This window comes from Haliotis asinina, chromosome 5 (genome assembly GCF_037392515.1).
Source record: "Haliotis asinina isolate JCU_RB_2024 chromosome 5, JCU_Hal_asi_v2, whole genome shotgun sequence".
Lineage (NCBI taxonomy): Eukaryota > Metazoa > Mollusca > Gastropoda > Lepetellida > Haliotidae > Haliotis > Haliotis asinina.
The window spans coordinates 3,824,624-3,839,958 of NC_090284.1; the positions used below are offsets into that span (position 1 = coordinate 3,824,624).

Genomic DNA, 15,335 nt, shown 5'->3' on the forward strand with positions numbered 1-15,335 from the left:
GAACAGCACCCCGAGGAGCCTTCCCACGCCGGCTGCAGTTTAGTTTCAATCTGTATAGACACTAATATGTAATTGAAATTCAGTAGGAAAGATTTGCAGTTCATTTGCAAGCTGAATTGTAGATGATTCTGGAGTGTTTGGCATTGTGCCTTCTACAACGAGTTGTCGGCATGTGACACAGAACAGACACCAAAGACAAACCGTACATCGATATCACAAATACTGCATAACAAATAGACCTCTTGGAATGATCGGGCGTTTAACGCGCATTACTAGAAGGGGCTATTGATTTTCTTGCAGGAATCCCAAATTTATTTTTGTGTTTGAAATTATGAGTTTCTGTTTAAAAAACTTTGTATACCGAAGCTTAACACCCCACGTAAATGAGGTCCAGGGGCGGGGATAGAAGAGTTGATTTGAAAATGCCTGCTCCCCTCGCAGTGCAAAGCAGTAGGTTCTTAAAAGAGTTAACAATGGAGAGACGGGGCCTGGATCGGGGGAGGAAACAGAATGAATTTGTTGTTGGGAAGAAAGTGGAAAATCACTGTATCAGGAGAACACGTGGGTTGAGTTAATATAGTGGCTGGTGGGGATTGTCACGGACTGATGAAAGGCATCGGGGTTGCTGTTAGGTGGGGTGGGGTGGGGTGGGGGTGGGTGGGGGTATGTGAGAATGGTGTGTTGGGGTGTGTCGGATGGAGAAAGGTCATTATAGCTCGGGTAATGTGGAACGTGGTGAGTAGATCCTGCAGGGGAGATGGACAAAGTAGAAGGCCATACAGTTGCGACTCTTTCCCAAGCAGTAGACAGTGGATAGAAAGGGATACTGTAGGCATAGATATAGTGAACTGTTGAACTATCTAGACAAAGCTTAGGCTAAGGTGAAACAATGTAGGGGCAAACGCATTTAGGTCCAGAGTTTCGTGGCAAGTAATTAACTGTGTTTTGTTCACAAATATAACAGTGTCTGTCTGGCTAATGTGAAATCGTTGTAACAAAGCGTTTAATCAACGTAGCGATAACAAAGTTCTTTAACAATCATTATATAGATTATGCCATTGTTAGAAACGAAATCACCTCCTTTGTGGATACAGATAACTAAACAATAACAGACACATCCACTGAAGTCCACAATAGGTCATATGTATGTATGTACAAATTCGTGTAAGGTCTGCTGAAAAAAGGGGACAATTAAATGTCCAGTATATTCATAATGTCTTAACTCTTATGTGACAACATGGGTAATTGCCACGTAAGTTTTTTCCCACTTGTTCTTCTAACTGTAGTTAGATGGATTGTCAGAAACTGCTGGACGAGCAACAAGCTCTTCAACCTTCCCTATATACAGAAGGGTAACAAACACTTGTCACCCTTCCTCACATACAGACCAACAGCAAACGCTTGTCACCAGCCCCTACATAGAGACCAACAACAACTCCCTACATACAGCCAGGCAACAAGCGCTTTTCACCAATCACGCTTGTCACAAGTCCTTACAAACAAATTGATGCCACTGATGGACCAGCAACAAGTGATTATCGCCCTACCGTACATAGAGACCCTTACCAACCTTCCCAACCTTCCTACATACAGACCAACGACAAACGCGTGTCTTCCTTCACTACATACATATCGAGGCTACTGCTGGACCAGTAGCAAGCACCTGTCACCCTCCAATTGATGCAGATATGGTAGTGTCTCGAATTGCGGGGAATGCTTCATCTCTCTGCCCTGCCTTAAAACTATTTGGTAAAACTGGAACACATAGCTGGAATATGCCGTCCAAATCGCTGCATAGAGTTATGTCCGTTTATATAATATGGTGCACTCAAGCCTCGAAAAAACTGTGGGTTGAATGTTTAACAGTATATCACAGCATCATTTGTACATGTTCAAGTTCAAATATCTACCAAGAAAGTCATCAACATACAGGAAAGAGCGGTGCAACTCATAAATTGGACTTTTAAGATGCTCTACAATGAATGACGTTCGAAGATGCTGCAATTATATTTTGTTTGGAAATAACTAATGTAACTTCACGTTGGTAACCAGGTAACCAGGAGCAAATGCCATGATACAGTATGACGTCACATGTTTACAACTGGTTACCGGTCTTACTGCGGGACTAATGATACGTTAGGGAATGTGGGGTGCCATGGTTACTGGTCTCTAGACAATCAAATACAGGAAAGAAGAGTGCTTACATACGATTCGCACAATTTGAAAGTTATATTATTTGGAAGGCCAAGAAGGACGTTCAGAGACCATCGAACAGGAAGCAAAGACCACGTGCATGCATAACATCTACATGTTCACGAGTACGTGAACTACACGTGAGAATGGTTTACGTCCACGAGGCAGCAGAGAACCACGTAATTTGTACAGGGCTGTGTGTACTGACCAAAAGTGCATGAACGGGTAATAAATATATTTTCGGAAGGTGTGTTCGTGTGTGTGGCTAATGCATAATACAGTCCGCGCTAAACACACCAGTGTATATGTTGAAAACTATACACAACCTGCATATATACAGCCGGAGGGGAGCCTTCTGTTGCCTATTGTCAACATAAATAATATGTTGCCACTCTCATCTATCTCGAGAGAAACACAAACGTAATAACTCTTCTCGTCTTTCGGAGACACGCCACCATAATACTGCTCTTATCTATCCCTTGACAATCACTAGTTGAATACCGCGCTTATCTTCCTCGAGAAACACTAACATAATACTAACGTAATCTTTCCCTGGAGACACATGCTCCATCGGGCATGGAAAACATGTCATTTACACCGAGTTCGGCAGCAGAAGGCATTTCCTGGATAGAGACAATTAGCATCACTCTACTCTGCTGAGGCAGGTGCTTGCAATGATTGACTCATCTGCATAGCTAACAATCTGTCAGGAATGACCGGTTAACAGTGAATGACGATCCACAATTTTACAGCGAATGACGAGTATTGACTGGCTACCTATCTGTGGCTGAGTGACGATATTAGGTGGCTAATTATTTGTCAAGTGAGCCGCAGGCTGGTTGTGGCGACGTGAAGCTGGTGCACACGTTGCGGTCCCGATTGTAGCCCCGGATGACGGCAGCAGTAACACCTGCACAGGCAATCTGTGCCTTGAGAGTGGAAAGAATCGAAGCGTTGTTTATAGTATTCGATGTCTCTGGGAGGAGATATCCCGAAAACAGTCAACAATGTGTAGTGGAATGTTCAATCTGTAACAAGTATCGGCCGACCGCGAAAGCGGTCACCTAACTTTCCGCTATATCTTCACCTACACTATTTTCCTTCAGTTCTATATACAGTATCATTGATTAAAGCTCTTACGTCATGAATTGCAACTGTCCTTCAAAAGTTCAAGGTCAACGTGAAGTTCGTGATCTAGGCTTGTCAGTATGTACAACGTGCCACCCACGGTGGCCCTAATCTTATATATACAGTCGCACCCTCATTACTAGTAGTAAGTTTCAGTTAGTTCATTTGATGGACACACAGTGGACACCGACTGACCTCACTCCATCATAGCAGGGTCTTGAGTCTGCAGCTGACCGAGGAATATCACCCCCAAGCCGACAATATTGACGGACAGATAAAATATGAAGATCATCCTGTCTGTTACACACGCGATAACTCTCCATTCGCGAACATATTTCTCTTTTTCCTCCATTTTGGCTTTCTTGTCTCTCACTTTTTCAAGGATATCTCTAATAGCTTTAATCTCGTCCAGGAGAGGCCCTGAAGCCATCCCTGCCCTGCCCGTGTCGTCTGCCGACTGGTAGCTGCCCGCATCACCGCCATTTTCTGTCTGGTTTTTGCTGCCCTCAACGCCGTTGTCAAGGAGACGCACCTGTGCAAAGCGGATGTCTGTATATGGGTACTGGCCCCGCGCCTCGCCTCCAACTCTGCCCGTGTTCCAAGATTTTTTGGGTGTGAATGGACTGTAGTCTGGTTCGACAATCTTGTTCCGCAGACACAAACCCCTAGCTACCACGTCGATCATGAACTGGAAGAAAAGAAAACTATTTCAAAACTTTTTCAACATCGCTGTACTTTACACTTATCATGCTATATCGGGAAAATAAAATCTCACAGGCCCCTCTGCCCTGTACTACTTCTTGAACACAATCTTAGCAAGATCTGGACGGAGGGCACTTGGAGCGCGCTTCACGCATTGAACCATGTAGGAAATCAAACCAAGTTCCCCGGGTCACGAACGGGCGCTATAACCAATGGACTACCAAACTTAGCGATGACTATTTGAACATGTACGTATGGATGAGTGTGTTCCTTATGGACACCTCTACAGCAGGGTGTATAATGCTAATACGAGGCATTGAGAATAGATGTTCACCTATGGATAAAATAATCCGGTGTTCGTCTGAGAAGTAGGACGACACGCTGTCAGCCAAATAAAAACTTCTGATTGGATTATTTCGAATGCCCCAAGCTAAGATAAAGTGCTTCCAGCCAGAATATATTTACCTCTTGCTTCAAGATCTCCACCCTAGACAGCTCAACGTAAGATCGGAAAGAAGTTTCAGCATTGCAACGTCGTGTCAATTATTTCAGCGGACACAAAATGAAATTCTGTTCTTAACATCAAATCAATCTAACAATCTAGCAACAGATATATGGCATTCAAAGGTAATGGCGCTATCTTTGGGGTTAGCAGAATTCATTAATCAGAAAAGGACAAGCCACAATACCGACCCGCATTATGAAAAGTGTCTGTAATAACAATTTTAATATACGACGAAACTTTTATGTTATGACAGATTGTGTTCATTTGAAAACTAAAATCTTTAATATTTACAAGAGTAGAAAATGTATCACTGTTGAACAGATATTCTTATTCGTCCTTCATGAATTCTGCGCATAAAGATAGTTTTGGTCACGCTGTACTTTATGATTAAACTGAATGTCATGTCCTATCACCTAAATTAAAGGGGGTTTAAGAGTTGGTATCCGCTTTGTAAGTGACAACATGTATGACATGTAGTAGTTTCCAAGCAGTAAAGAAGAAGGAAGATAAACATCCAGCTACGTCTCCATTTTTGTTACATCAGTTTTTGAGATGTAGGATACAATATATTGGCAAACTAATGACACAAATTTATTTGTGTAAATTCCTTAGTACATATAAACATTAAACTTGATTCCTGCAATATCATTTCAATTTTTTTCATTTAAGAACTAATAGTTCGTGCGCATTGCATCAACATAACAAGGTTGGGGTGCAGATGACATTAAAACCTGTAATGGAAGCACGACAATACGACAAGCTAATGCGACTACCTGACAATGGACATTTATCACATTTGTTCGTGATCGCCCTTTAATGATGTATTTTACTGTTGTGTTTTAATCACTGCAGGACGACTAAGTTCGTTTTAAGATTCCATATTTTTTATCATTTTGAGACGACACAACCCCACGTTCATGTAGCCAAGAAAACTAACCATATAGACACAACCGGACAGAGAAACAACGATATTCTACAAGTACACTTTGACCATCATCCTCGAAAGAAAAGATGAAACTAAATTAAAACTATTTCCAAACAAGGCATAGCTCCTTCAAATCTACATACTCTAGAGGAAAGCTTGTTAAATGGCAAACAGACCATACACTGTAAAAACACGTTATGTAGATTATAACCGGTTCGACTATGAAAGTTTATGTGTGTATCTGTGACACCAGCGTCCAGCTCGAGAGCACAGTCTCCGTGGAATCTGCATGCATGCCCGATGGTGTTGTCTGTTCCGTAATCTGTCTTTGATTTGCGCTATACAAGACACTGAGCGTGTAGCAGACATAAATTACCATTTCCTAACTAGCAAGATTTTCTCATACTTGTGACGAACCCCATTCTATAATTCTGCAAGAGACGCCCTGTTTATTTACAAAAGGATGTCGGCATGTCAAATTAGCATGGTGGAAAATTCCACCGGTGCATTGAATCTCGTACATCCTGTACAACTATTAGTCTTTGAAAGTAAATTAGTCAGATTCGTTTGGCCCTCGGCACTAAATGCTTGTTTAAGGACATCAAAATAAAGTGGTCTCATTAAAAGTAATTCCAGATTAAGGAAAATGGGTTTTAATGACAGATAAAAACGAAGAAGCATCGCTTCAGTAGACCAATACTGACGGAGCATATTATCAAATATTCAAGCTATGGGACTACTTACGAAATTTAAAAGACTGCAGGATGACGGGTCAGATTAGGAGCGGGGAAGGTAACAGTCACTTCTTATATACATGAACATCATTGGGACTGGGTCACTACACTAATTCTATACAAGACTCCTTTATACTGACCACTCGGAGCCAACGTGGAGCTCGGTTGATTCTGACTCCCCTGAAGAACATATTGGCTACCATGCATGACAGCACTGTCGACAGCGTGATCAACGTCATGTTCAAGCAGAAAAATGTTCCTGGAAAAGAAATAAAATATTACTGAATACCATGTACTGACATAAAGATCAATGCAATCATAAAAAAAACATCTAGCAACTTACACCACTTCTCACCGTAGACATCATAACAACTATTCCATTGTAATAATTAGGACGCATAAAAATATTTTGAATATCACCACGACTATTAAGGTCCAGATACAGTCACAAAAGTATACGTTGGACACACTTCTGGACGACATTCATATCGTGAATAGTACAGACAATCCTACTGTCAACACCACCTCGTCAAATGGCCACCTCCTTGAAAACCTGACAAAGACCAACTCCTAGATAAACTGACAAGGACCAACTCCCGATAATCTGACAATGGCCACTAAACAATCCGACAAGAAAGACTATCCAGACAATTCGACAATGACTACCATGCCGAAAATCTGACAATGGCTACCTCCCAGATCATTACCACCTCCCAGACAACCCGAAAATGACACACTCCCAACAATCTGACAACCACCAAGACAATCCGACAATGGCACACTCCCAACAATCTGACAACCACCAAGACAATCCGACAATGAACACAAAGAAATCCGGACAATGAACATCATTCCGACAATGTGACAATGCACAAACTCAGCCAAGTACACGGAGACGACAATCAGCCCGTACGCTGGCATAAGCGTAATGAGAGTGACATCCCGTTCTCTTGTTAACGTTTACGATTATCAAGTCTTCATCAAAGTTATTTTCCTCTCAGAGTAATACAGCATATCTAGAACTAGTCTGTGTGGACTCTGGAATTTCTTTAAATGATAAAGCAAGGACATTCTTAATACCATTACCAGTTTCCTTAAACAGGTCAGCACATGTACACCAAATCTGGTGCACCTTTAACAAACAGCCCTACGACCCGAGGTATAGGTGACCAACTGTAATTAGTGTTGAAGTATCATCTGTAGAGCAAAGCCATAACTTCAGACACAATAAGTTTATGGTATATCTCCAAGGAAAAAACAGACAATAAGCCACACAGCGACATATTAAGTGCAAGAGACGGCCGCCCTGTGAGCTACTAGCCGGTGGCAGCAAATTGTTTGGAGAAGCTTTAATATTCATTCACTAGCATACGTGCAAGATCCTCGGGGGTGAGATGGCATCAAGACTTCACTGTCTGGTGAAAACTTCACCCGAGACAATGGCACGAATAAAATAAATATTGTGGAAGAAAGCCATCTTGGGTAAGCGGTGATGTTATAAGTCTTGAGGCAAAGAATTGGGTTTAATAACCACACGATTGTGGTAAAAGACTGTGTCAACCCATATGGTCGATCTGATAACACAGCAGGACTGTGACAACACAACAGTGCGGACATGGGGCTGTGATAACACAAAAGTGTGGACATGGGACTGCGATAGCACAATAGTGTGGACTTCAGACTGTGCGGACAGCAGCGCGGACATGGTACTGTGATAACACATTAGTTCGGACATGGGACTGTGATAACACAACAGTGCGTACTTGGGACTGTGATAACACTACGGGGCGGACACGGGACTTTGATAACACAGTATTGTGAATGTGGGACAGTGATAACACTACAGTGCGGACATGGCACTGTGACAGCACTACAGGGCGGACATGGGACAGTGATAATACAACATTGTGGATATGGGACCGTGATTACAGAACAGGCAGACAAACGACGGTGATAACCCAGCTGGACCAACAGTTGGCTGTGATAACACAACAGGGCGGACAATCAGCTGAGATCATGCATAGTTACGAGACAGTTGTGGAACAGTTGGCTTCAACGGAAGACAGTGACACAAATCACATCGATCTGGAATATGCCTCAACTACATAAATAGATGGGAAACTTCACCAACAACTTTCCAGCGTTCCTGCCGTGAAATTCATTCCTCGGTACTGTTTACCATCGCAACTTATGCATGATTCCAAAGTACTTTCACATCCATGTTGATTTGGTTATCAAGGTCTAGTTCTTTCATGCGGCTATAGATGAGGAACAATCTCCACCACCGGAACCCGTGACAGTCAACCAATCAGAAAGTTACCAATTGTCTTGAATGCCAGTATAAAGTTTACCTAGACAACATCTTTCATGGACAGGCCTCCCCAGGAGATTACATGTTGCATGCCGTGATAACGGTGACAAATAGAGCTAAATACGGATCGGCGCAGGGAAATTGTGTTATCTAACATGTGTCCCGACACAAGCGATACAGACATTCCGCTTTAGGAGTATTGTGTAGGTTAGAGGAGTGAGACTATTACACAATGCCCCAACCGTCCTCCGCAGCGTGAAATGTGTGTTCTTGAGCAAGCGACAGTGTTCATCAAGGCAGCGGTACATGCTCCGAATGTAAACTGTGTAGTTAGACCAAATCACATTTAAAAACCAAGAAACGTACAATGCATTTGTATTACACACAAATTAAATACATCCTCTTAACAAAAAATCGCGTACATAAATCCAAATAATTACGTAATGCAACATCGCGGGAATATTTATTTCAAAACTGTAATTGTAATAATTAGTTCTCTTACAGCTTTATTTATACAGGGGTGGGGTGATAAAAATCTACAAGTCACAAGATATTACCAGTTAACAAGATTCACACCAAGGATCCGGGTTCGATTAATGTATGAAGATCGTTTCTGGTGTTAATCGTCATGATATTGATGGAATACAACTGTAGGCTGCCTAAACCAATACTCATTCACTGACTCTAATCAGAAGAGGAAATGAGAAAGTAACAGAAAATATTATTATGAGGAAATAAAACATTAGTATGTTGCTTTTTCTTGCCTTAAAGTCACACAAAAGTATTTAAATGATTCAGACGCACATTTCCTTCTACACTGAAATGACAATATCTGACATAGACTTTGTCACGAGAAGTGCACATAAAGGTTTTTAAGGTCGCCATAACCGCACCTCTCGATCTTATTTCTCTGATGCAAGTTTTACCCTTATAAAATCTGTGGGACATTACATGGTTATTTTGATAAACTGTACATATAAAGGCATCATGGTGCGACGACCAGCACGTGGTCAACAACTACGTGGACATACAAGGCAACATACCATAGTCATCGTGGACAAACACAGCGACCAGACATATAAGCCTTACTTCTGGCTTAAACAAGATAACTAAAATGGAGTCGTAAATCCAGGATGCAATCGGGAATTGACGCAAGGCAGAACAAATACGCACCTGTTGACGTCATTAGTAGATTCAAGTATGCTAATCTTCCGTAGTTTTAGAATGATGTATCCACTCTTAAGTTACTAATTTCAGTACGGAGCTCTACAAATTACAGTGACACTGGCTCGCTTAATTTGCTCTTCTATCAAAGAAAGCTTGCGCGTGCATGCCACTCATATAATTTGCTTAAGAGCTTGGTCGTCATTTGTTACGGGGCTTGTCAGTTGAAGCAATTACTTGCTAAACTAGGTTGGAAGTTTTATAATTTAGAGACGCGGTTCCCCACAGCTTGTAAGATGGTACATGTATTTACATGGAGGGATATGATGTGTTATCAACGTATACCGAGGTGGCTGTTCAAACTGGGAACTTACAGTAACAGGTGCACAGAGGTCCGGGTAAATACCCGCATGTACACCCCTCCCCATGTGGGTATGACAGACCACATTCACAAAATTTGTCTGCTAAAAGTATAGACACGGCAGTGCAACATAATTTCCTCAGAAACAGATTCCATTTGGTGCAAAGGACAAACAGCTGTGAAATTCATAATTATATATGGGCCAGTGAAACTTCGTGATGACATGAGGTATTGGGACATCAAAATGTACAATGTACAAAATCTCTCTTCAAGAGGAATGTTCGGCGACCGACCCGTTTCTATTGGCATTTTGTGATTCATGTTCAAAAACATAGTAATGTTATTTGTGAGTAAGTAGTTTTCAAGATATGGTGAATCCTTCATAATCGAATAGTAGACACCTTTCAGGGAATCGCAAATGTCACTTCTCCAGGTCTGCAGAAACTGGTCCTTTAAAATTAGAACCACTTTTGCAGTTAGTCATTCATTTGAAAAAAGATGCAGATATTCAAAACAATGCGAGATACCTAAAGTTCTTAACATATCTTTGATGTAATTTAGCCAAGGATAAGAATAGCCATGTGAACATTTACTAATTATGTATTTAGCATACATGAGGCAATTTTATTGGTAGGATTAGTACATAATAACTTGCACCAGTATGCTGTATCATGTTCATCTACTGTATGCGTAACGGTTCTCTCCAAAGTTCTCCGTAAACCATATAGTTTAGTGTTGACATCCTCAGACCTGCTTCAAGTTTTAGAAATTTCAGTTGTACACGTTAAATTAAATAAGTGTTCTCAAAACCCCAAGCTGCACAGCCATAAAACAGTGAGAACAACTTTATCGGAAGAGGAGATAACACAATCCAAATGTAAATGTAAATTTCTGGCCCTTTTCAATGACGACATTGAGGCTGTATTTCCCATATCTGCAGCATGTTTGATAGCGGTGATCATTCATCCGTTTCTATGAAATGTTATGAAATGTTACTAATTAGATATTCTTCAAGATCAGTCAGATAAAATGAGAAAACAAGAGGAGATAGGATTTCACCTTGACGGAACCCCGACAGACATGGAAAGAAGCTTGATTTCACCATAATTATGATAACACATGATCTAATGTCATTATACATATTTTGGATAGGATTAAATATTTTACCTTTCACCCCACAATTTTGTCCAAAGTCCAGCCAGCCATATCTTGTCAAGAGTCTTGGGGAAATCGATGACGGCACAGTATTATTTCTTGTGTCTATTTTGCAACGAAGTAATAAGACTCTGTATGATAAAACCATTATCTGCTGTTGAAAATCCTTTGTGAAAGCCCGATTGCGAATGGGAAATGATTTCATACTTTCAAATCGTTCGGTGAGAATGGAAGATAATGGTTTGCCGAACCAGCCAAGTACAGAAATTGGACGGTATCAATTTGGATCATCGGCATTTCCATTTTTCTCATAAATTAGCTTCATAATACCTGTAATCCATGCCTCGAGGAAAATACCGGAATTTAATATCAATTTGAAATATTCAGTATACACGGCTAATAATCTACGCGATGATGCAGTCAGGTATTAATTTCGTATCTTATCTAAGCCAGGTGTTTTGTTTTTCTTAAGTTTGTTTAAAGCTGGCAGTAGTTCATTCTCTGTAATAACTCCATTAAATTCAAATCATCCAGACAGTCTATCTGTTCCAAAGATAAGTATAAACAACCAGAAAGAAGAGAAACAATACCTGAATTTGAGTCACATCCAAAAACCCAGTAAAAATAGCTTATTATAAGCTCAAAAACCACCACTCACCATGAAGAATGGTTGACCACATAATATGAACATGTTAGGCTCACAATACGCTATTTCATTGAACAATCGCCATGAACGTTAGACCCAGTATGAATACTCACCGTTTGTCCTTTAGCTTACGGCGTAAAACTAAACTCACTCATCCTTCTATCTTGCGAACATTATCCTTTTTAAAAACTGCTGCAAGGATTATCGTACTATGTATCCTTACAACAACATGCAAGCACAAAGACGTCCTACGTTAACTATATCTGCACGTAAATGACGCCAGAAAGCATCAGTACGACTATCGCATTGTCGACAACTAAACATCATCTTTTAGTACGGTCAAGCAAGGACAAATTCACCACCTCTGGCCACCCGATCAGTTATGTTGCCTCACATAGAGGTTTGTGGAGTCCGGTGTGGTCCGGTGTGGTCTGGTGTGGTCTAATCCCCACGGTTTGAAAGACTCAACTGTTGTTTGTTTTCCAGTAGCAACTACAAATTGATTTGTTTCATAAAAACAAAATGTGCCTCAAAACTTCTTTATATGCAAGGTTAGTTAAAGGAAAATTCCATCATGACGCTAAAAACATAAAAAATAGATCATCCTCCTTCTGACTTTCTATCTGGACTTTTTAAAGTTTAGATCTGATAAATGATTTACAATAAGAGGTGGCACGGGACCATTGGACACCACTAAAACAGACCTTACCTAACACCACACGAAATACTGAAATGTTATCTTCCTGTTGCTAGTTCGAAGCTGTCAGTGAACTTTAAATGAAATAAAACAGTGTCGCACTTATTCCAAAGTGTATCGTGTCCTGTGTGTACATTCGCCTTCAGTTGACACCTTTCAGCTTTAGGGCCGGCGTTGCGGCCACGCTTAGTATTCTTGTAAGGTTTCCATCAGAAATTGTAAACTAGGTTTGTCTGCAATAGACAGGTAGTGGTTGCCAAGGGAACTGCGATATTCTGGTTGTTATTCTGTTATGAAAAAATGCCCCTTGTGGACTGCCAAATATCAATTGTTTTTGTTGTAAGCGACGTGGCCGTCTTTCGTCTTGTGTGACACGCCGGTAAAGGTTATTGTTTTTCCTATTCAGTGACAAGTCGGTGTGTATTGCCATGGAAACCGTTGCTGAGAAATAGATTTAGAGACTAAAATTTAATTTAAGCGCTGTAATGTCCCTAAATGGCGCATCGAACTTGCTCGGTGGTAGACACGATCCATATTGCAGTTAGGGAATGTCAAAAGGGACAAAGTGAATGGTTGACGAACCAAACGGTAGCTGGTGGGATGTGGGGGGGCGAAGGCGGGGAAGAGGGGATGTGTGGGTGGAGACAGGTGGGTGATAGAGGAGACGCGTGGGTGATGGAAGAGACGGGTGGGGATAGCGAAGACGGGTAGGTAGTGAAAGAGACTAGTGGGTAATGGAGGTGGCGGGTGTTGGTGGAGACGGGTAGGTGATGGAAGAAACGGGTAGGTGATGGAGGAAACGGTTGGGTGACGGAGGAGATGGGTGGGCTATCTAGGAGTCGGGTGGGTGATGGAGGAGACTAGTGGGTAATGGAGGTGGCGGGTGTTGGTGGAGACGGGTAAGTCATGGAGGAAACGGGTAGGTGATAGAGGAAACGGTTGGGAATGGGGGAGACGGTTGGGTGATGGAGGAGACGGGTGGTGATGGAGGAGACGGGTGGGTGACGGAGGAGACGTGGTGATGGAGGAGACGAGTGACTGATAAGGGAGACGTGTGGGTGATAGTGGAGACGGGTGGGGATGGGTGAAACGGAGGGGAGAAGGGGCAGTCAACGTTGGTGCTGTGTGAAAGAGTGTGAAGGGCGAAGGCGATGGGAGAGAGGATGATTGAGGAGACGGGTGGAGCAAAAAGTAGGGCATCAGATGGAGGAGACGGGTGGTGATGAAGGACACGGGATGAGAGATAAAGGAGACGGGTGGTAGTGGAGGAGATAGTTGGGGGAAGGAGGAGATGGGCGGTGATAGAGGTGCAATCGATATAGAAGTGCTCCCCTTGCTATGAACAGAGGCAAGGTAGCAAACTGTGTGAGAAGCCCAGCAGGTATCATCTCTCATGAACTTTCCATGAATCGGGTCCATAACTTATTTGTTTCAAGCTAACGTGCTGGCCCCCTTGACTTCGGATAAGTGGGTTTCCCGCTCGCTGATCAGTGGGCGAGTTTCAGATGTTTGTTTCCGAGAGTTTACAATCATAAATAAAAGCAGAACTATAAGGTGTGATCTTTGAAAATGAACATGGCTTTCGTTGTTCTGTGTTTATATTACGTCATAAATGTGAAACCGCCATTACAGGTATGGTGATTTTGAGTATTTTACCTTGAAAATCGGATGAAAAAGAGCCATTTAAGGACTTCTGTTAAAAATTACAAAGCTGGAACGCAGCGCAACGTGCAGACGTTCAACATTAAACAGAGGTGGGATTGTCCACAGACGAATCAGTAAGTGAGATCAACTTTGTGAACTAAAACATGTTTGAATTATCCCTAGCACGACTAGATCATCTCATTAAGCAGCATGACATACTCATTAGTAAAACTTTGGCTTAAATGAGCTGAACTTGAGCCATTTGTGGCACAGCTTCACATAAAAATCTCCAACCTTCATTAACAACCGCATCGTCAGAACTACAACACTGTCGACCATAACGCGACATCACAACAGGGTGCATCATGACAGTGCATCTTGGCCCCCGTGGAGATCCAGAATATCATAAAAATGAATGTACGAGCAATGTTTGTCTCACTCCCCGACAGCCACCCCCCACCCAAACGATATATATATATATATATATATATATATATATATATATATATATATATATATATATATATATATATATATATATATATATATATATATATATATATATATATATATATAAAGATAATTCTACAGTATAAAATACTTCTACAGTATGTTTCAACGTTCAAGCAGGCAGCAGACAGAAAACAGTGACGCTCCTGATCCAAACCTTAAGTCCCCGTGGTATTCATGAAAGTAAGATTTCGGCATAATTCCTTGCATCCGTGATCTGCTGTACAGTGCCACCAAGAGCTCGCCACACCAGGAAATATCATGTCCTGGACGGGATGCACTACGTTTCCTCATTCTGGCCAAAATTGATATTGTATAGAACACACACGAATAAGGATATTCTATCATTTCCTGTGCTACTTGCGCAGAGCCACCGTAAGCCTGGTGTAGTCTGGAGTATGAGCGGACTGGAGAGTCCGACTGGGTCACCAGGTTACCTACATCCATACGCTTGTTGTTTATCAATCCATCTCTACTATCATTTGTCTGAATGGTTGGAGGTGCCAGTGTCAATTTAGTTAATCTATGCTTCACATTTTAATATTTTACACAATCGCGTAGCGACTACAGAGAATTGTACATTCAAACATATTACTTCATGGCCTCACGTGAGACAAAGGAGACAGTAGAATTTATTCTCACCCATATGTGTAATAACAA

General features: G+C 41.6%; 1 protein-coding gene across 1 annotated transcript in view; it reads right to left on the reverse strand.

Moving 5' to 3' along the window:
* Positions 1-3,434: 3,434 nt before the first annotated feature.
* The window catches only part of LOC137284810 (neuronal acetylcholine receptor subunit alpha-10-like), a 163,017-nt gene continuing 151,116 nt past the window's right edge, over positions 3,435-15,335 (reverse strand). Inside the window, exons 9-10 of the mRNA XM_067816799.1 lie at positions 6,328-6,446; positions 3,435-4,009 (exon numbers count right to left, since the gene is read on the reverse strand). Coding sequence (XP_067672900.1) covers positions 3,518-4,009; positions 6,328-6,446 — 611 coding nt within the window. The 3' untranslated portion in view covers positions 3,435-3,517. The remainder of the gene's footprint in view (positions 4,010-6,327; positions 6,447-15,335) is intronic.